At 44.4% G+C, this 22,172-nt stretch overlaps 1 protein-coding gene across 1 annotated transcript; it reads right to left on the reverse strand.

The window, feature by feature from the left end:
• Nucleotides 1-597: 597 nt before the first annotated feature.
• LOC107113332 (solute carrier family 22 member 2-like) lies at nt 598-20,178 on the reverse strand. The gene is made up of 11 exons (XM_015414652.1): nt 19,762-20,178; nt 19,205-19,308; nt 17,777-17,931; nt 16,626-16,794; nt 11,866-11,980; nt 10,204-10,310; nt 8,207-8,421; nt 7,643-7,751; nt 4,701-4,813; nt 1,212-1,311; nt 598-661 (listed from the first exon to the last, which is right to left on the reverse strand). Exons 1-11 carry the CDS (start codon nt 20,176-20,178, stop codon nt 598-600), a joined length of 1,668 nt encoding a protein of 555 aa, XP_015270138.1.
• Nucleotides 20,179-22,172: the final 1,994 nt, after the last annotated feature.

Here is a 22,172-nt window from a genome sequence, read left to right on the forward strand (position 1 = left end):
CAAACGGCGGCGCAACCGCGAGGCAGCTCTAGTGTGAAATCAGCCAATGTTCCTGATCTGAACAGCCCCAAGGAGCACTTTTTGCCCCATTAGGAGCCTCTTGTGTGTGTGTGGGCACCCAAAAGTCTCCCTAACACAACAAATAGCATCCTCCTGAGGTTGTTTCATGTTGTGAAAGTATTAAGCGAAAGGAGAGGCTAAGCACCTTCCTCCTGTCCATCATGGTCCTGATTCTAAAACTGGCCCCATGCAGCAAACAACTTACAAACGCATGTATGAGTAACCTCATGGAAGACCTAGAACTGACCTGAGGACTGTGTATTGTAACTTGGGCTCTCAACAACCACTGTAGTTTTGATTCAAGCACTTAGATGTTTCCAAGCAGCTCTGGGACAACATCAGGGGGTATTGTATTCAGTTCTCTTCAGCCATGCATTCTCTGAACATTCACTGAGGTAAATCAAAACTGAACAAAGAACCAAAAGTGGACAGAAGGTTTAAAGGACTATCACAATCTACACGTATCCACACTTTCCCCATTTTTTCCTTCATGCATCATCAAGAGAACATCCAGGCAAACGCAACTGTTCTTAGATCTTAGTTCTTCATATCTGAGCTTTGAACATGGAGATAAATCATTTTTTCTTTGTGCTTTCCTTGCCTGTGGGAATAAAGCCAAAAAGCTAGGGTCAAAATAAAAAAGAAATAAGTCTCTGATAGCCAAATAATTTCCAGTTAAATGCTCAGTTATCTTATCTTTTCAATAAGGTAGCTGGTACTGATACTAAACTTCAAATCAATTGCCTCAGTGAAGCAGAGGGGCTTCATATTCAGGTATGAATGTATGACCCTTCTAATATGATGCCTGTCACTCTGGGCAGTTCATTGTATCATAAGGATACAATAAAACCCACACTTTTAATTTCTATTTTTTAAAATTATTTTTTAAAATGTTGCCCAATTAATTGGGGGCTACTTTTTTAGTCTATCAAAAGGTTTTAAATAGATTAATCAACAAAATTTGCAGCTCTACAGGAAAGAAATATGTTTTATTTGCTTACTCTTGCACTCTGATAATTTGGTGCCCCCAAAGCCATTATCTCTTCTTTTTTTTCTCCTTTTGGTTACACATACTTGTGCCCAGTAATATTTAGAATATTTTGTTCCTTGTTAATTCCTTTCTCTTTAGAATAAGTTCTACAAGCCCATACCTGTGCATATTTTCAGCTTCTTCAATAGTTTCTGGTAGAGTTTTTCCTTTTGTTTCAGGTAAGAGTAGCACCAATCCACCATCAATAAGGCCAACCACAGCTTCAAACATAAAGCACAAACAAAAGTTCAGAAGAATACATGCTGTATCGAGTGCACTATATTAGCTGAGACTAACTGGGCCGCCTCTTCCTGTTAACCCCCTCGGGGTTAGGGATGGGAACAAACTTGGAAAATGTGGTTTACTTTGTTTCGTGGTTCGTGAGTCACGAACTGTCAAAAACTTTTAGCTCCCAAATGAACTGGTAAGGTTTGTTAGGTTCATGACACAGTAGAATGGCCCTCCTGGGGTCCTAGAGACACCAAGCTCTCAGGGAGTCTCTGGCTCACTCTCCTCTACCTGCCCTCCAAGTTTGGTGAGACCCAGTTACCCCCCCCAAAAGAAGGTGCCCCTATCCTCCATTGTTTCCAATAGAGGGGAAAAAACAGCAAAAAAGCAAGGTCAATAGAAGCCCAGAAGAACAAAATCAAAGTCCCGGAGAAACTCTGCAGTAGAAACTGAAGGTAGGGGGCATTTTTGCAAACCCAGCAGAGCCAGTGCCACTGTGGCAGTACAAACCCAACAAGACTAAGGTCAAGCCAGAATATTTCTGCAGTAGAAACTGAAGGGGGTATTTTTGTACAGAGTGCCCAGCAATACCAGTGCAATCAAAGACTGCCCAGCAGAAATAAGTACCAATGTGGCAATGCCAGCTCAACAGAACTGTCAAGCACAAAATCACAATCCTAGCGGGGGGGGGAGTGTTGTAAGCCCAGCAAAACCAGTGCTATGTACTAGAGCCCAACAGAACCCAGTGCAAATGTGGAAATGTCAGCTCAATCATAATCCAAGCAAGGGAGGGCATTTTTGCAAGCCCATCAGAACCAGTGCCACTGTGGCAGTGCAAGCCCAATGGGACTAAGGACAAACCAAAGAATCTTTGCAGTAGAAACTGAAGGTGGGGAGTATTTTTGCAAGCCCAGCAGAACCAGTGCAATGTACAGAGTGCCCAGCAGTACCAGTGCAATCAAAGAGTGCCAACAGAACCCAGTGTCAATGTGGCAATGCCATATTAATCACAATCCAAGCGGGAGGGGAGCATTTTTGCAAGCCCAGAAGAACCAGTACAATGTACAAGGTGCCTAGCAGTACCAGCACAATCACAGAGTGTCCTGAAGAACCCAGTGCCACAGGCACTGCAAGCTTAAAACAACTGATCTCAAAGCACAGGGTCACAAATCCATGAAGGGGAAGGGATTTTGTAAACTCTGTGCAAGAAAATGGGAAGGGAATACAAAGGAATCCTAGCAAAAGAGGGGAAAAACAATCTTGAAACGGAGAAGAATACTGGTAAACATTTTGATTGAGGGGAGACTGTCTCAAAATGTATCCATCAACAAACCATATGAACTGCCTATGAACTGCTTCAAAGTTTGTGGAAAGTTCGTGCCAGTTGACCTGTCACGAACTTCAGTTCACAAATCACAAACCACCCAAAATTCATCATGAACTTTAGCTCGTGAGCCAGTTTGTGCCCATCCCTACTCAGAGCTTCTTGCAGGTGCCTGGCCCCTAGATTGCCCATTTATCTTCCACCATGGCCAAGGCCTTATTGGTTGTTACTCCTGCCCTTTGAAACCAGCTCCCTGATGAGGCCTGCGTTCCGCAAGGTCTTCTTGCATTCTCCAGGGCATGTGAGGCCACTCTGTTTCATCAGGCCTTTAGCTAAATTTTGTGGAACTGCCAGGGGTCATTCGTAGAAAAAGAGGAGCAGGAGCTCATTAGCATAACTCATTTGCATATGCCACACCCCCTGACATCACTGGAAGTGTGTCAGAAGGCAACACCCACCACTCAGGCTCCACTGGACTGTTTTGAATTGCTAGCTATGGGGGGGGACACATGCAGATCTGTCCTTGCAGAGGAGGGAGAGCTTGTACCAGAATAAAACTTGGTCTTAAAGGTGCCACTGGACTGTTTTGGACTGGGGGGGGGGGCTCTGCAGCTTACCTGGCTGCTTCTTGCTCTGACTGAGGGCTGCTGGGAGCAGGGGGTGGGGATTGTTGCATGTGCCCACCCCCTGAGCTCTTTACTGCTGGAGCGCTGCTCCTGTGCGCTCCTGCAGGAAATGACCCCTGGGAACTGCCCACTGCCAGTATTTGGTAACTGTTGAGTGGATTATTTCTTAGGAATTTGCTCTTATACTATTGATATTTTATGGATTTTTACTGTAATTGTATTTTTAGTTGGTGCTAGTTAAATGTTTAAATGTATTTTATGGTATATAATTGTCAAATGTTTTTATTGTAAGCCACTCTGAGACTGCACAGGAGACGATGCGGTATAAATATGTGATTTTTAATTAAAAAAAACATAATTCATCAGTTTAATTATTTTACAGTGCAATCCTTAGCAGAGTTTTTCAAAAAGCTGAACTTAGAAAAGTGTAACTCCACTTAGGAGGGTTAAATACCCACTCTGTCTCAGAGGGTTGCTGGGTCACCTTTAGCCAGTCACACACTCTCAACCTAACCTCCCTCACAGAGTTATTGTGAGGATAAAAAGGAGCCAAGGATCTAGGCTACCTGGGTCCCCACTGGGGACAACAGCAGGGAATAACTGAAGTGAATAAGTAAAATAAAATCCTACCACTACACACCTTTGCTGCTCCGCAACTAGCATCCCAACCCTCATTCTTGTCTATCACTCCAAACTATTCACATTTTGCAAACAGGAATAACAAATGTATGTTAAGTATTTATTAAACTGGGTTGACAGAATATGAATTTGTGACAACAGGATTTAGGGAGCTGTTTTTAAGGCACCATATGAACTGAAGAGATCTAAATAAATAAGACTGAAATAGCCTTACTTTTGAGATAAAACAAGAAACCGAAGATCAGCTGTTAAACCAACAAGAGGGTTTTCTTTACTTTCTCCCTTAGATCAACAAGAGGGTTTTCTTTACTTTCTCTCTTAGATTGTAGATTCCCTTTCCTAATTTTCCATTTGTAGTTATTAGAAAAGCAATTAAAAAAATCCCCTTCGGGGGGGACAAAACCCCCCAAAACAAGTATGGACTATAAAGACTAACCAAATTTGTGGCAGGGTATAAGTTTTTGTGAGTCACTGCTCACTTCTTCTGTAGCAATGACTCACGAAAGCTCATACCCTGCCACAAATCTGTTTACTCTTTAAGGTGCTACTGGACTCTTGCTCTTTTCTACTGCTACAGACAGACTAACCCAGCTTCCCATTTTGACTTAAGTATGGACCATATTAGTCTGCCTGCACATTCACCTGCTGTTTGGGAGTCAGTTCCTATGTGAACCCGTTCACCACAATGTGTACCTGCACCTGTATTTTCAACAGCACAGTTCTCTACAACAAATCACTGTTTATTTTTTTTGGTACCTTCAGTCAACCTAAAAGAACAAGATAAGATTCTTACCAAAGACAACAAGTGGCAACTCATGCCAGATATCTGCCAGTCGATAGACAAGGAATGGGGTTATGATTCCACCAATATCACACATGGAGGAGCAGACGAGAACTCCCAGATTTCTGCAATTTTTCACATGTAGTTTAGTTATGGTTACTATTCTGTGCCAATAGGAGATTAACAGTGTAATTCTATACAGAGTTACTTCAGTCTAAGTTAATGCATTTCAGTGGGTTTAGACTGAAGTAACTCTGACTGGGAACATGCTATTATTCCTGTTAAATGATAGCCCATCTTTCAGACAATTTTTTTGTTCGGGCTGAAGAACCAACCTGTCCCTCTCCTGTCCATAGACGTTGCTCATGCAGATCACCAGAAAGCCACCTTCAGACGGTGACCTGAGGAAGCAGACTGGGTGGAGAAGATGATGAGGACGGGGGCGGGGGGAAGCATAGGATGTTGAGGCAGTTGAAGGGAAGGGGATGTAGAGCTGAGAGATGGGACACAGTCAGGGCTATTTTTGGACAGGAACGCACAGGAACGGCGTTCCGGCTGGCTCCCAAGTTGGCCACGCCCAGCAGGAACCCATTAGCATAATAGGCCACACCCAGCAGCAGAAACTCATTCGGATTGGCTACAATTAGGGGTGTGTGGCCTAACATGCAAAAAGCCCTGGGTTTTGACAACAAACAAGGTAAAGAGAATAAGAAGCAAAAGGTGGGTGTGGCTAGATGACCACACTTCTGGTAACATGGGGGTGTGGCCTAATAGGTGAATGAGCTGTGCTGTCAGGGGTGTGGCCTAATATGCTAATGAGTTCCTGCTGTTGGGTATGGCCTATTATGCTAATGAGTTCCTGCTGGGCTTTTTCTACAAAAAGGAGTAGGCATGGGTCCTTTGAGAGACATGAGGGGTAGACAGAACTGACAGAGGAGGGCAGGGTGATTGGATTGGGAGGAAAGAGGTTAGAAATGGACAGTAGGAGGGACAAACAAAATAGGGTTTTAAATAAGATTGAAGGTAATAGGGAGGGAAAGGGCTTGAGTGTACCATAACTATGCCGCCATGGTTTATGGGGGAAGGGAGCTGATGGAGTGATCATCTTATTGTCCTGGAATGTTAACTTGCATTTTCTCCCTCTGTCTTATCTGTTATCTTGACCTTGATGCTTCAAGCTTTCGCATCCCTGGGAACTTGTAGTCGTTACTTTGAGCGTGCAAGGCTTGCTCTCATCAGAGGGTCTCACTTCAAACACAGTATATCTTCCCCCTTCCCACCTGTGGGGTTAGCCTTTACACAGAAACTGTAACCAAAGATGACTTGCTTCTACTGCACTCAATAAACTTGATCCTTCTGGAAGGAATGTTGTTGAGCCTGAGTGTTGTGGGACTCTGACATTTCTATGCTGAGGCAGACCCCCAATTCTATGTTCCCCTTCTTTTCTGATTCTCCTTTAAGATCTACATTATATGACTGGGGGGGGTCATCAGAAGATTTGGGCTATGATATCAATGGCAAACAGATTACACAGTTCTATATCTGGTTTTCAGTGGAAATGAAAAAGGCAGGGAATTGGCTGAATCAGTGATCATTCCTTCCTGCCCTATATTTCAATTTTTTTGTTGTTATGTGTATTTCATCTTAGGATTTAATCATTTTAATCATTTGTTTTAATGTTTTTTAAAATGTGATTTTATTATGTTTGTTTTTCTTTTGTTAGGCACCTTGGTGGCCCTAAAGGGTGAGATTGGATTTATACCCCGCCCTTCACTACCCAAAAGTGTCTCAGAGCAGCTTACAAACTCCTTTCCCTTCCCCTCCCCACAACAGACACCCTGTGAGGTGGGTGGGGCTGAGAGAACTCTGACAGAAACTGCTCTTTTTCAAGGACAGCTGTGCCAGAGCTTGTGACTGACCCAAGGTCACATCAGCAGGTGCAAGTGGAGGAGTGGGGAATCAAACCCGGTTCTCCCAGATTAGAGTCCGCGCACTTAACCACTACACCAAACTGGCTCTCTAAATAAATAAAATAAATAAAGGCAGTGATGCTTTAGATGAAGGTGAAGAAACTGAAACTGGATTGTTACAATACCGAGGTACTAGTATTGTGGTGGATTCAGATGCTCCAGGTTGTGTTCCACCTATTTTTGGTAGGGTAGTACTCCCCTGAAGACTCAGGGTTGCCATCTGGGCATACTTTTTGACCTGGGCTTCCTTCTGAATGGGCAGATGTCAATAAGGATCAGGCATTTGTTTTACTGGTTTAGGCTAGTATTCCAACTGTAGCCTTTCCCCCTTTCCCCCTAAGTATTCAAGAGGATCAGGAAAAGAGGAAACACCTGGATTAAGATGAATTATTATTCTACTGGAGGGTATTCTGATGGGCTTATCTGTTTAAACTGTTGCTGGCCAGTTTGTATTTGTATTTATTGCTCTTGCTTTTAGATTGCAGTGACTCTTTTCTATGTTTTGCTGGTTTTATGGGGGGGGGGTTGTAAGCTGCTTTGGAGGCAATTTTGTAGTGAAAAATGGCATGTCCTCCTCAAAGCTGTTTCTCCTTTTAAAAGCTCCAGTGTCAGGGGCTCTCCTTACAGCCTCTAAGCAAACATTGCTTTTAAATTGCCTTCTATAAAACAGATCTAGTTCTTTCGTATTGAAAAGAAAATGTACCTTCCCTTGATGTGTCATTACCTTATATGCGTTATGATGTCCTTTTGGGGCCTCTTCCCAGTTGTGCCTTGGTCAGGTGCCCCTATTGCCCCACCTGATCATTAACTACCACTGCAAATGCCCACCCAGTTGCATAACTGGCCCTTTAACGAGCATATGAAGAACGACAGGTCATAACAAAGAGCGTACAATAAAAGTCTGGCGCTCTGATTTGAAAGGCAACTTGTACTTTGCCAAACAGCACCGTTCTGTTATAGAATATCTGAAGATGATTCACTCACCTGAGAAACGTTGGGTACAGTTCTGCATTGACTAAGCAAACCATTTCATAGCACATCGTAATGCCCATCCTGCCTAAGCAAGCGGCAGTGATTTTAAGCCAATAGAGATCTGAAAAGACACAATGTTAAACTCCTGAAGGTTTGCATGGTGTCCTAACATTTTCTGTGTAAAACTGATAGTACCATATAAATCTTGTTAGGACTTTTACTTCACAGGGCACCTGTGGCCTCCATCCAAACCTTTTGCTGATATGGCATGGGACATTTGTCAAGAAGTTTTTTTTAAAAACCAGAACATTAAAAATTGAAAAGTGCACAAAAAAACATGTGCTGTGACCATGTATTTGCCAGATAAAAGTTTCCACAGATATTGTCACAGCCCAATTTATACCCTACTTCAAGATGACTGTTCAATCTAGTTGACCAAATACTGTTCCCCTGGGGACTTCTTACACTAGTGTTCCACATACAGGATTACATAGGACATGCCCGAGTAGAAAGAGCAGCATGTACCTCTTAAATGCAGAGGAAGGGTATGTAAAGAAAGAGCTGTGAAGAACTCACCCTGAGGGACCAGAGCTGTAACAAGGCAAGCAGTTCCTGCTGTCAGATTTGCTACAGCCCAGGGATAGCGACGACCTATGCGCTCAATTGTGAGTATGAGTATGAGGGCAGCTGGAAATTCAACAAGAGCAGAGTAGAAAAAGTCCAAATAAATGTTTCCACCAGCAATTCCCATGTGCATGATGAGGCCCTGATACAGTACAGAGCTTGTGAACCTATACAAAGAACAGAGAGCAAAGAAAGAAAGTTCTTCAGCCAAGTTCTTCAAACTCATTCAGAACCCTCAGTCTTATTGCTAGCCAGGTTCCAAAAGCAGAGAACAGCTTAAAAATAGATAAGAGGCAAGATCTGAGTAGCATGTATGTAGCCTTGACAAGCAGTGTCACTACTGGGTGAGTATAATGCATGTTCAAACAGGCTCCCATTTATTATTTATTCACTACATTTTTATCCCACCCTTTCTCCAAGGAACTCACGTTGGCATATATCATTCTCCTTTTCCATTTTAATCTTACACCACCCCATGAGGTAAGATAGCTGAGGGTGATTGGCCCAAGGTCACCCAAAAAGCTTTGTGGCTGAACAGAAATTTGAACCTGGTCCTCCTAGATCATAGCCCACCACACTAACTACTATAACACACTGGCTTTCTGCAGAGCGCTGAAGGCTTAATACTTCCTCACACATCTGGGGTGATTTCCCACAAGCGCTGCTACGCGCTCACTCTTCTCTTTGCCCCGCTGGTACGTGTCAATTTCACACAAGCTGCTGCGCGGCTGCATTTTGCCCCACAGCTTCGCGTGATTTTCCCCGCATCTACTCAATCCTGTTTTTTGAGGATTGAGTAGACGCGGGGAAAATCATGCGAAGCTGCGGGGCAAAATGTGTGAAATTGATACGTACCAGCGGGGCACAAGGGAGGAGTGAGCGCGGAGCAGCACTTGTGGGAAATCACCCCTGGTTTAGGAAGGAGTTTTACAGTAGGAGTTTTACGGGGCAGGGCATGGTAAAAACTATGTCACATGAAGTGTCAACATCATTTCTGGGTGAAGAGCTGAAAGAGACATCACCACCTTGAACAATGCTCTAGGAATTTTCATTAACTCTATATTAAAAGGGATTGGGGAAATTCCTAGAATGCTGCTCAATGTATTGATGACAATTCTGGGACTTCATCCGGGAAATGAAGTCAACACACCATGTAAAGTTGTCCCCCCACCCAATTTCCCTCTGCTGCTCCATTCAGCAAGGAAAGATTGGGGACAACGGTGGGGGTTGCCTGCCAGTACTGGGTAAATGGAAGCCCTAATATGACTCATTAGAAAAAGGCTATCCCCTGCCTTATATCTCATGAACACTTCTAGCCCTCTGAAGACTGTATGCTCACCTCACCAGATCTTTTTACTAAAGGGCCAACAATTGCTGATCCTGTTCCTGTGAGGCAGGCTAGGCTGAGAAGGGAGAGCAACTGATGCAAAGTCACCTGATAAACTTCATGGCTGAGGTAAACTTCATGGCTGAGGGGCAGGGTTGCCAGGATGGTGGGAGGGTTGGGAGTGGGGAAATGGAGAGTATGTGATGTCAGCTACTTTGCTATGCGACTTCCAAGGAAAACATGGAAGTGATGTAGGGTACTTCCAGGAATCAACAGAAACTTTATGGTATTTATGGCAATACATGAGCACATTGCACTGCAGAAATAGGGATCCTAGAATTACAGCTTGTCTCCAGGTGACAGAGACTGGTTCCCCTGGAGAAAATGGCTGCTTTGAAGGGTGGATTCTATGGCATTGATACCCCACTGAGGTCCCTCCCCTCCCCAGGATCGACTCCCAAATCTCCAGGAATTTCTCAACCTGGAGTTGGCAACCCTAACTGAAGGGCTCCTCTGCGGCCTAGAGAGTGATCTGCTCTGTGAGTTCCATGTGTGAGAGGAGATGAGTCATGCTCACGGAGGTTAATGATTTATTTTAACGTTTTCTGTGAATGTCTCTTACCAAGTGTACATTAAAATGAGTGTATGTTTCCTCATCTGAGGTGTCCTCACCAGATCTAGAAATGAAGGTCCTACTTTTTCACCCACTTCTTCCTCAGGCTGAAGGTTCTAGGAAGATAAAGAAAACAAGATTCAATATCATGGGAGTGCAGACAAAACTGGAGAAATGAGAGTTTCGAGTCATGGTGTCAGGCATTCTCATACAAGCTTATAAAAGAAGTCATATTGTAACATTTCCAAAAGCCACATTGCAAATAAAAACAATTACTAGCATAGGTAGATGTTGAAATTACTTTTGCCTTTAATGGGTCACGGATTTAGAGTGTCACGTGCGCATGCATGCACAATGTCTTAGTCCTCTGCCCTAAATTTTCATATTTTTTTTTAAAAAAGCAAATCTGTAGCCCTTTTACTTTAAGCAGTATAAGGAAAAGGAAGAAGGTGACGTGTTTCTGTCCAACTGCTCAATAAGAAATAGATTTGCTCCTTGATTCCAGTATCATTATGCCAAAAGGGATTCAGAAGTACCGAGACGAGAGGTAAGGCATTTGCACTCATTGTGCTCATATAAGGGTCAGCTGTGGTTGTAGGCACGGAATTCTTTTTGCCAATCAGCTCTTTGTGCCCCGCTCCCCCTTCTGAACGGCTGGATTTTATTTATTTTTTTCTCCCTTTGCTGCAGGAAGGACTGTGTAAAAACGAACTTTTCTTCTTCTTCTGTTTGAGTTTTATTTTTGCACAAAAGGCTTACATAAACAGTTCCATATCTGTTATGCATACTGAGAAATCCAGAAACAACTTTGATATGCATGGCGCTGATCTGGACTCGTTAATGGGGTTGCCAACCTCCAGGTGCAACCAGGAGACCTCCTAGTATTAAACTGATGTCCGGACTACGGAGATTAATTCCCCTGGGCAAACGGCTGCTTTGGAGGGTGAACTATTTGGCATGATCACCTGCTAAAGTCCCTCCCCTCTCCAAATCCTGCTCTCTCCAGGCCATTCCCCAAATCTCTAAGAACTTCCCAACCTGGAGTTGGCAACCTATTGTTTTTGAAGCAGTCCCCTGGTCCCACAAATATCTTGCAGTACAACATTTCACTGAGTGGAAAGGGCAACTACTCTGCATTAAGTGATTTGAAGCCTTTCTGTTGTGCGGCTCTGCTTGCTAAATCAGTCTGTTTTGAATGCTGACTTAGGTCACATTTAGTCGTCATGGCAAACCTCATTTTATTTGTGATGGACACAAATGTGACCTGTTTGTCATATTTGCATTCTCATTCCCTCCTTTTCCCTTTATGTTTAAAGCATAACTAAAAGCTCCTGGATTTGGGAAGCCTTGAAGCAAACTCCAGTTTGCTGTGATGTCTGAAGACAGGTGCCTGGTCAAACTGGAATTTGTCTCCACCCCATAAAACCAAGATTCTGTATCACAGCTTAGAATTCCAGTTTCTAAGGGAAAATGTCATGACAAGAATTTGACTGAAGTCTTCCCAAATCTGGCAGCTTTCAGTCATGCTCTGCACACAACAGGAGAAAGGAGTGAATGTGTGGGCATGACAAGCAAGCCATGTTCATGCTCATCCCTCACACACAGAGGTCTGTTGTAGAAGCTTATGTGTGGCCTAACTGTGAGTTAGCACTACATTTGTAAACCAATTACCTCCATAGATGGAGGCAGTTTTTTCTTGTTTCCCTTGGCAATACGCCTAATTATCTTCAGAGCTTTGTCACTTTCCTTCTGGGCTATCAGCCATCTTGGGGACTCTGGAAGACACCTGAAAAATCAAGAAACTACGCATTATTAACTGATAGTAAAATACATGCCACTTTCTGTAACAAAGTAGGATCAAGCAAGAACTGGTCTAAGCATCAAGAAAAGACAGATTTCAAAAAAGAATCTATCCCCAAACTGACAGTGCAATCGGGGGGGGGGGACTGAAAGTGTCCAGGTAGCCAACTAATCATTGCTCCCCCCAGCCGGAAGAAACAGACAGACACCATATTAGGTTTAACTAAGGGCCACTTTATTGACTAGTTACAACTTTTGCAGCAAGGGCAACCCTGAATGCGGAAATAGGCCAAGGCCAGGGTTGCTTCAGATCACCTTCTTGTCATATATTTGGTGAGCCACCTTTGCCCCGGGTGTGAACCATACCTCTGGCTCACCACTAGGGGTGTGCTCCCCAAAAAATTAGAATTTTTCAGGTTTGGATCTACCAAACCCGAAAAATTTTGGTATTTGCTGATATTCCCAAATCCCAGTATCAATATGATTCTGGGGTTTGGGAATTATTCGACTTGCCAGATAATTCGGCTCAATTATACCTTATGGGGACTGTCCCCATAGGGTATAATAATCCGCCCCTTGAGGGGGGAGAGGTTCCTATCATTGAAGGGAAGGCAAATACGAAAAGAGTGTGCTGCCCCTGCAGTGCGACTCCAGACTGAGAGATTTAAAATTTAAATCCCCCCCTTGCTGGAGTCACACCACAAAGGCGGCCAGTTCCCTTCATTGAAGGAAAGGCAATTTGCCTCCCCTTCAATGATGGAAGCCTCCTGCCCCCCTGAGCTACTTCGGGGGGGGGCTTAAATGCTTCCCTGGTTTCCCCCCCCTTCTCCAGCTGGGAAAAAAAATCGGGGAGGCATTTAAACATGCCTCCTGTGCCTTCTCCAGCTGTCTCGTGGTTGCAAGCCAGCTGGAGAAGGGAGAAAAGATCAGGGAGGCATGTTTTAAATGCCTCCCTTCTCCTTTCCCAGCCAGCTTACCCTGAAATTGGATTGCCATATAGAAGCCGAATAGATTCCATATGGCAATATCTATTCAGAAAGCCGAATCAGATTAGAGAATCTGATTCACCTTCTGGGGAGTCTGAATAATGCTGTATAGGCATTATTCATTTTTTTAACAAGTTCAGCCAAGGCGAATGCACATCCCTATTCACCAACAGCCAGCACAGCAGGTCCTGATTTTCCCCAGCCTGCACAAGTGGTTGTTGAACTCACAAGACCACCGCTGCGTAGGCTTTGGTCCTGTCTGTCTGCAGTCCTGCGGACTCCTGATGAGGCCACTGCTGCCAGCATGTAGGCCATGGTCCTGTCCAGTGTTCCCTCTAAGCTGAGTTACTGAGACCTAGCTCACAATTTTCTGGCCTCCGGCTCACATATTTTTGTCTTCGCTCAGGAAGGATGGCTCAAGAGCAAACCAATTTATGCAGTAGCCAAATCGCTCGCTCACAACTTTAATGCCAGTAGCTCACAAAGTAGAATTTTTGCTCACAGGATTCCACAGCTTAGAGGGAGCATTGGTCCTGTTCCATGGACATCTGAGGAGGCTGCTGACACTGCTGTGGCCTCAGTCCCCGACACTCCAATCCTCTTGGGCAGAGCACGCAGGCAAAAGAGAAAGGGCGGGGGCAGAGTCACTCTTAAATCCCTGCCGTCTCCACCCCTCCACAGAGATGCTGTGATGCTGGCATCACCCGTCACCAGCTTCTCTCTCCTTCTGGGGGAGGCAAAGTGGCCCCCGCCTGCAACCAGGGCTCTGCGGCTGGGAAGGAGCCGAATTATGCTAGGGTATCTCAGAGATAAGCCAGTGTAAGTAGGAGTTACACCAGGGCGGTGCCCTAGCGCTGCCCTTCATTGCTGTCACAGACCTGTCCAGTGTTCCCTCTAAGCTGAGTTAGTGTGAGCTAGCTCACAGTTTTTTAGCCTCTGGCTCAAACATTTTTGTCTTAGCTCAGGGAGGATGGCTGCCAGAGCAAACTAATCTATGCAGCAGCCAAATCGCTCGCTCACAACTTTAATGCCAGCAGCTCACAAAGAGGAATTTTTGCTCACAAGACTCCACAGCTTAGAGGGAGCACTGGCAGCGACCCATTAGCGGGCCAGTGGCATAGGCCCATGCACTGGCATGGAAGGGGCTTGGCTGAGGAGCATGTGTGGCAGAAGTTAGTTGGCTCCCTAAGCCATATCTCATTAGGCAGGGTGCACAGCACAAGACTCTGTCTCAGAGCTACCTGCCATCCAAACTTGGACTGCCATGGCACTCTGGTGACAGGAAAAGCACAAAGTGGGCACTTAGCACTACTGGGAGAGCACTAGTGCTAACACCCAAGAGGGAGCTCAAAGTCCATACTATGTGGCTAACATGTGCCACTGCAGAACCCTAACAGGTGCCTCCTCTCTGGAAGCTCAACCCAAAGAGGCAACCGTGCACTGGCAGGTAAGCAAAGACCAGAATTCCAGACATGCCTTCCTGTTCCCCTGTGTGCCACCTTGGCAATACCGCCTCCCACAACCAAGCCCAGCATTGTGTTTGTGCATGGGCGGCCAAAGCCACTGCCTCCCAGCACCATGGCCCCTGTCACAAAATGGGGAAAGATCCCAGGAATGTTTAATGGGAGAACTGCTGGGGGGGGGGTGGAATGCCTTCAGCTTTGCACTGGGTTGTTAGCTCACCCCTTTGCCAGGAACTCCCACCAGTGGAGGACAGGGCTCAATGCTGGTTTGGAGTATTTGGCAGCTGCCCAACCTTCCTTGGTGGGTCAGTTTGTTGAGCAATCCTGGGACTCATTCCCTTGCAGGATCTAAGCCCTGCACGGCAGCTGCAGCTGCTGCAGTGGAGTGATCATTTGCAGTCGCTGAGAACTTCTACACAGGATGGGTCAGCATAGTTTGGATGGCACCAGCATCTGCCTGGGGGTGGGGTTTTTCAGGCAAATTCCCCCCACCATGGGGCTGGGACTGTGGACCCTCCTGGGGCATGACTGTGCCCATCACTGTGTGTGTCTGTATTTTGCTTTTGTGCAGGTGGTGCATCTTTTGCCCTCTGGCCAGGTGGCCAACAGGCAGTTGAGGCTGTATGCCGCAAAGATCTGTGCATCATGCATGCTGCCCAGGAACATGGCCACGAGGTCCGTGAAGATACCTGATGGTTGCAGGTCGCCTGGTCATCCAGGCTATAGAAACAATGCTGGCTGTGGTAAACCTGTGGGTCCTCTCGGGGGGGGGGGAACAGATCCCAGCGCCCAGACTGTGAAGCTCGGGGGGAGGTGAGGTGGTTGTGTGCATGGGCCACAGTTGTGGGGCTGCCTGGTACATTTAGGCCCAACTCAGCTGCTGCCCTCTGCTTTCTCCCAGGGTTGCCAGCACTGGATTGGGAAATACCTGGATATTTTGGGGGTGGAGCCTGAGGAAGGTGGCATTTGGGAAGGGGGTATAATGCCATATAGCCCACCTTCCAAAGTGGACATTTTCTTTAGGTTAACTGATCTCTTTTGCCTGGAGATCAGTTGTAAACCTAGGAGATCTCCAGCCACCACCTGGAATTTGGCAACCTTACTCTTTGCCCTGACATACACTGCTGATATTGTGGACCGTTTCCATACCCTGACCCCTTTGCAATGAGCTGCGGTGGCTAGGATTGTCAGCCTCTGGGTGCTGGGCATCGCTTGGTCCCCCCCAGCCAACGGTCACCTCAGGTCACATTACTGTTTGGCAGGGGGGACATGGGTGTGCCATGGACATGGCCCCATGGTCCATGGACCCTCCCCTCCCTGTCCCTCAGCTGTGACATGCACAGGGCCTGGTCCTGCTGGCCTGCAATTGGTTCTGTCCACCCTATCCATCACAGCTTTCCTGTAAGAACATAAGAACATCAGAGAAGCCAATGTTGGATCAGGCCAATGGCCTATCCAGTCCAACACTTTGTCACACAGTGGCCAAAAATAGCAGGTGCACCTTGTGACCTGTTCAGGCTGTGACAGAGTGGTCGTTGGGGATGCTGGCATGGGGGCAGTTCACGCGGCCCCTCCTCACCTCTGGAACCCACTAGCGGACTAGTGCCACCACAGGTGTGTTGGCAGCTGCCCACTGGGGCAGAGGTGGCCCTCTGGATTGCCCTGCCTGTATCTGAAGTGTTTTGGGTTGCCTCCCTATGCAAAGTAAAACAAGGATCACAAGTGCAAAGAGGTTCTAAAGACATTTTGTAGATTGACATAGTTCAACAGACCTCTGCACTCAGATAATGGCTAACCAAAAAATGAGCGAAGCACTCCCTGATTGTTATTTTTGGAAGGGCAAACTACCCTGAAAGAGATTTTCTCTGACTTTTGGACTTGAGCTGACCAGACCAAGTCTGACCGTTCTTCTGATGGGTCTGTAAAATCTGTGGCTGCATTCTGTTTTATCTTCTCCTTTCCCTGTGGTATCTCTTAAGTTTTTGGTTTCTCAGGACGGTGATAAGTAGGGAACAGGCAAGAAGGGGATAGAGTAAATTGGGAGATACATATGTTGACAGGCTTGTTGGCCATACTGTCATCCCTGACTGCTATGTCCACCCCCACTAAAATATGGTATTTTAATTGCAATTATAGGTTTGGATGCATTTTCTAACACTAATACTTATTTGGGAGAAATTACCAGTAATACAGCAAGAAGAAGAAGTTTGGTAGCGTAACAGCAAGTTGTAGCCACCTCCAGTGAGGAACTGCATAAGCAATGGCAGCAAGTACAAGGAGTCCAACCGTAAAGGCCACTTGGTAAACAATGCCTACCGTCCTTCTGTAGCTCAAACCAACAAATTCTGTAACTTTAAAAAAGCAGAGAAATGTCATCGACATAATGGAATAAATAGGAAAGGTAAATGAGCTGAAGGTCACAGAATCTAGATCCCATATGTCGTCACACTGAATTTCATAGATTCCATACACTTAGTTCTAGTAAGATTTTTTCTAGTATGAGAAACTACTGATCTTTCAAAAGTATGCTTCTACAAAGTGATGCAGAGTACCTTCTAATTAGAAATCAAACAAACTCAGCAAATTCACTGTGTTTTATGACCCAACCCAAAATATATAACCCTAATTAATCTATCAGAAGCTCAGAAAAAAGTTTGAAGATGTCTTGTATATTTTACCTCTTATCAATGCTAGGCCTGACCTACACCTCTGAGAACCTACCGTTTATGGTACCCTGAGGTCCTTAAAGTAAAGGGATAATATTCCACTTTTAATATATAAAACGAAACACAGTATATGCAAAGTGATGTACTGAATGAAAGAACTATGGAATATTTCTGTGAAATGATCTTCATTCAATTTCACCATCAGAAGTTATTTCAATAATAGGTTAGATAGGATTGCCAACTGAAGATCTTTGCTATTAAATTTGAACCATTTATATTCAGTAATTATTAAATTTCAATAAATTATTATTTTGGTGCCTTTTTGAGATACTAGATGGAGTGTACATTAATTTATAATTAATAAAGGGTATCAATTATTGCCATCTTTAATGTATTTTATTCTTTATTACATTAACGGACTAGAACTAAGAAAATCTTTAAAAAGCATTGTACCAATAGCAGCCCCTCCAATTAAAATGTATTGTTCATGGTAATCTACTGATAAAACCAATTAAAATGATTAAAGCTTGCAACTCAGTTAATAGATTACTTAGTTTGCATGTATTTTTCCTTGTATTGTCCATTTGGTCTCATAAGTCCCCAGACTCAATGTTGTCAGATCAAAGCTACTTTCTTTACAAGAGCATGTAACTGTAAACAGCCTTACTCAAGATATAGCCTGTTAACCAGCCCCCTTTGCTGACCAGTCCTTGTACCAACCGGAAGATCACCATCCATGTGTAGTTAGGTGCGAGTGCCATGAGAACACCCGAGACAGAATTGACAAGTATGGTAATTAGGAGGCACAGTTTACGGCCAAACCTGCAGGGAAAAAAGGCACCTACCTTTATTATACTTTTTTTTTTTTTTACAAAATATCAAAAATTGTTTAGAGTATTTTTCCCATCTATATTTCCTGAACATTTTAGTTATCTTCTTACTGCTTCTTTGAGATAACAACCGGTGTTTGCTGGTCTCAAGAGTTCATCATAATGCCAACAGCAGGCTTGAATACCATTTGACTTCACATGTTGCTAGCTACGTGCCACTGTGCTCTATTTTAGGTTGGATGAGATATTTTTCAGAGAACAGAAGGCAGAATGCTGGAACCGAGGATACTGCCTCACTGAGTCAGATGATCTGTCAGGGTCAGCAGCACTATCTACTTTGTCTGAAAGCAACTCTCCAGGGTCTCAGGCAGAGATCTTTCACACCGCATGAAAATCAGATGATCTGGCACTGAGCCACAGTGAATCATTACATTAGTTTCACTAGCATATCTATTAGCTGATTTTTCAGGCTTTCCTAGGCTTCCAAAAACCTGAAAAATACGTTTATAGAGACATAAAAGGTAAAAGGTAAAGGTTCCCTTGCTCGAAAGCCAGTCAAATCCGACTCTAGGGTTGCGGTGCTCATCTCTGTTTCAAAGCCAAAGAGCCAACGCTGTCCAAAAATGTTTCCGAGGTCATGTGGCCGGCATGACTAAACACCAAGGCGCACGGAACGCTGTTACCTTCCCACTGAAGTGGTACCTATTTATCTACTTGCAATTTCTTGCTTTCGAACTGCTAGGCTGGCAGGAGCTGGAACTAGAGACGGGAGCTCACTCCGTCATGCGGCACACTCGGGTCTCGAACTGCTGAACTACCGACCTTCCACAGCATGCTGTTCAGTGTCTTAACCACTTGACAGGGTGATAAAAGGAAAAACTGTAGACATTATAGAAAGCCATGCTTCTATAAGGCCATTTTGGTGCTCTTAAAACATAACTGTGCATTCTCCCTCTTGTAAATGAGCATAAATCTTTCCCCTTACTGGATGGACTAGGTTTGAAATGAGCCGCCTACTAATGGTGGGGGCCTACAAATGTGAAAGGGAGATGAAACTCCTTATCAGGCATGGTGGGAAAGTAACCAGTTCTTAGCTAACCTGATAGCAAAAAGCCATGCAAATATTTTACCTACCCCAAGACATAGTGACCTAATCAAAATTCAGCTAAAAGCAATTTTTCAGCATAGAAGTCTATGTACAATTTCTCATTTTATTCTTATTAAAGAAATAAATACCCCACCTGGATGTATAAAACCTGACTTACCTGTCTGCCAGGTATCCAATGCTTATGGAGCCAATGAAAAATCCTACATTCACACATGATTGAAATAGATCCAGCTTCCAGGCATCCTCACACACCAGATTAAACTAGAGAGACACATAGCAATGTTATAGAATAATACATCAAAATTTATCCCAGTCCTTACTATTCTCTTGCCCAATGACAACTTTCATCTTTAGCCTGAAGATCCTACCAACATATTTTTTTTTCTGTTTGAGTTCAGCAAGAATTCCAGATATAGTGAAGTCACTCAGAATCCCCCCAGGAGGATCTCTCAGGATTGTCTTTCAAAGCCTGTTCCCACTTTTTTTCAGAAAAGAGCAGGAGTCCAGTAGCACCTTAAAGACTAACAAAATGTGTGGCAGGGTATGAGCTTTCACTCACAAAACCTCATATCCTGCCACAAATGTTGTCAGTCTTTGAGGTGCTGCTGAACATATACAAGCAATACTTTTCTCTCTGAAGAACTTGGGGGCCCATGGTTTGGAGCTGTATTGTCTGCAAGCTCACAGATATTTCCCCCCCCTGAAGTTCCTTACCTCGCTTACAATGGATGATCCCGAGAAGTCATAAAACCAGCCATCTTGGCAAGTAGTAAGAGGAATATCGCTCTTGTTCTTGTAAATGGTGAATGCATCTAGCGGATTTGTGCAGTTCAGGTCAGTTATGTTCCAGTCCACATCATACCTTTTGCACTGCCTCACGAAACTGTCCCCATGGATGTCTCCTTTTGGAAGTGTATAATTCCATTCCTCTTCAAGACTCCAACCACATCTGCTACTTAATTTGGCAACTCCAGGGCTCCGGCAGTGGTGCTCAGGTATCAAACCTAGGAAGACAATACCTACATAGATGGGTGTGAAGGCAGCAGAAAGCAAGCACAGGACAAAAAATGCCCTTTTCTGATATAAGTCAAACTCCCCTATGTGCTCTAAGATGTCATCTAAGGTTGGCATTCTTGCCTTTGAAGCGACTCATTGAGAAACACAAGTCCGTGTGCGCTTCATAGGCACCACTCTGCATATTGCTGGCAGCGAAGCTGTTTAAGTAGCAGCATGAAATCAGACCAAAAGTCAAAGCAAAAAAAGTTCATTCATTTTGTAAATTGACAAACCATGCGTAACTATTAGCAGCTGCATGAAGAGATCCGGCATTCCTGCAGTTACAAAACAGAGGAGTGGGAATTCTCCCCCCCACACACACACAGGTTGAATAGATTGGAGCGTGCTCAGCATATGTAGCCTTCCCAATCAGGCTAGCAGTTCAGCCTGGCCTAAGGAAGAGCAACAGCAACAGCAGGGTGCAAAAGGCCTATGCAAACATTGTTAATTGAAGACTGCTTTTCAATCATTGTCCTTATGTGCTGGTAGTTGTTGTTCAGTCACACAGTTGAGTCCAACTCTTTGTGACCCCATGGACCAGATCACGCCAGGCCCTCCTATCTTCCACCGTCCTCTGGAGTTTGCTCAATTTCATGTTTGTTGCATCAATAACACTGTCTAAGCATCTCATCCTATGCCGTCTCCTTCTTCTTTTACCTTCAATCTTTCCCAGCATCAGGGTCTTCTCCAGTGAGTGCTCCCTTCTCATTTGGTGGCCAAAGTATTTGCGCTTCAGCTTCAGTATCTGGCCTTCCAGGGAACAGTCAGGGTTGATTTCTTTTAGGATGGCTGGTAAATTTAGTCATAATTAGAGATTTCCTTTCAAACAAAAGTGAAGTAACTTCTAGGATTTACTAAATGTATGTATCTTAATTAGGGTTGTAGGCCGCTGGGAGGGGGTTGGGAGATTCCTGGAGATTGGCAGTAGATCCTGGGGAGGACAGGTTTTGGGGAGGGGCCTCAGCAAGGTGTAATGCCACTGAGTCCAATTTCCAAAGCAACTATTTTTCCAAGGAAATTTATCTATGTTGTCTGGAGATCAGTTATAATTCCAAGACATCCCCAGGGCCCATCTGGACATTGACAACCCAAGTCTTAACGGCTCATTTATGTTGTGAAAATATATACTTTTTGTAATGTATCCAGTCCAGACAAGTCCAGACAAGTCCAGAGACTAACATCGAGCTTCACTTCAAGAGACAATGGAATATGGGGATCCTAGCCCGCTCCAATCAGGGGGCTAGGTTCCCGGCCGAGAGCCTATGGGACTCTCGGCCACTGTAAATAACCTATAGGGAAGTAGGGGTGTGTTTTGGGTGGCGGTTTCTCGGGGGATAAGAGCCGGCCTGCGAGCCGGCCAAAGTTGTCTTGTTTCTGATCGAATAAAGTACGCTTTGCTGAAATCACTCTCCATCTGTCTGTTGTGAAAATATATAATTTTGAAATATTATTCTTTTTAAAGGTTGTTTTTTTTTGTAATTTATCAGCATCATATGTGTTAATGGTATCTGTATCCAATATCCTACCAGTTCAGCCTTTCCCAGAAAAAGAGCAAAAGACCAGAAGGGTGGGAAAGGCTGAAACAAATTTTGTTGGATTTACAGTCCTGCTTTTGAATAAGCATGGGATTCAAGACTCAAGAAAGGAGTTTGCAGTTTGCCATGTATAGCTTGGACATCTCATGTGCAAATCAAGTTTCTGAGACCCCATTTGTGGATTAGAGCACTAAATACTTATGCACTAGATAGTGCTGTTTCTTTATGATATGATATATTAAGAAAGGACTTTGCTGTGGAATAATATGTACGTACACAAGTGGCATCAAGTTGCAATGAACTTATGGCGACCCCAGCAAGGGGCTTTCATAGAGCGTAAGAAGCAGAGGTGGTTTGTCATTACCTTCCTCTGAAAAGTCTTGCTTGGTTGTCTCTCATCCAAATACTAACCCTGCTTAGCTTCAGAGATCTGATGAGATTGGGCTATATCATGCTTCTTTCCCTCCTACGAAATAATAGCAACGAAATTATAGGTAGTGTTACTGATGGGTATTATTATTACCCGAGTGCTCT

The sequence above is a fragment of the Gekko japonicus genome, unplaced genomic scaffold (assembly GCF_001447785.1).
Source record: "Gekko japonicus isolate JY-2015 unplaced genomic scaffold, Gekko_japonicus_V1.1 scaffold993, whole genome shotgun sequence".
NCBI classification, from domain to species: Eukaryota; Metazoa; Chordata; class Lepidosauria; order Squamata; family Gekkonidae; genus Gekko; species Gekko japonicus.

What these genes read in the sequence shown, in the direction of transcription:
- LOC107113332 (XM_015414652.1), bottom strand. Translation starts at nt 20,178, where the DNA reads ATGCCAACCTTAGATGACATCTTAGAGCACATAGGGGAGTTTGACTTA. An exon ending in GATCATCCATTGTAAGCGAG is followed by an intron (nt 19,309 to 19,761) that starts GTAAGGAACTTC and finishes GTGTCTCTCTAG; the next exon opens with TTTAATCTGGTGTGTGAGGA. An exon ending in GTTAACAGGCTATATCTTGA is followed by an intron (nt 16,795 to 17,776) that starts GTAAGGCTGTTT and finishes GCTTTTTTAAAG; the next exon opens with TTACAGAATTTGTTGGTTTG.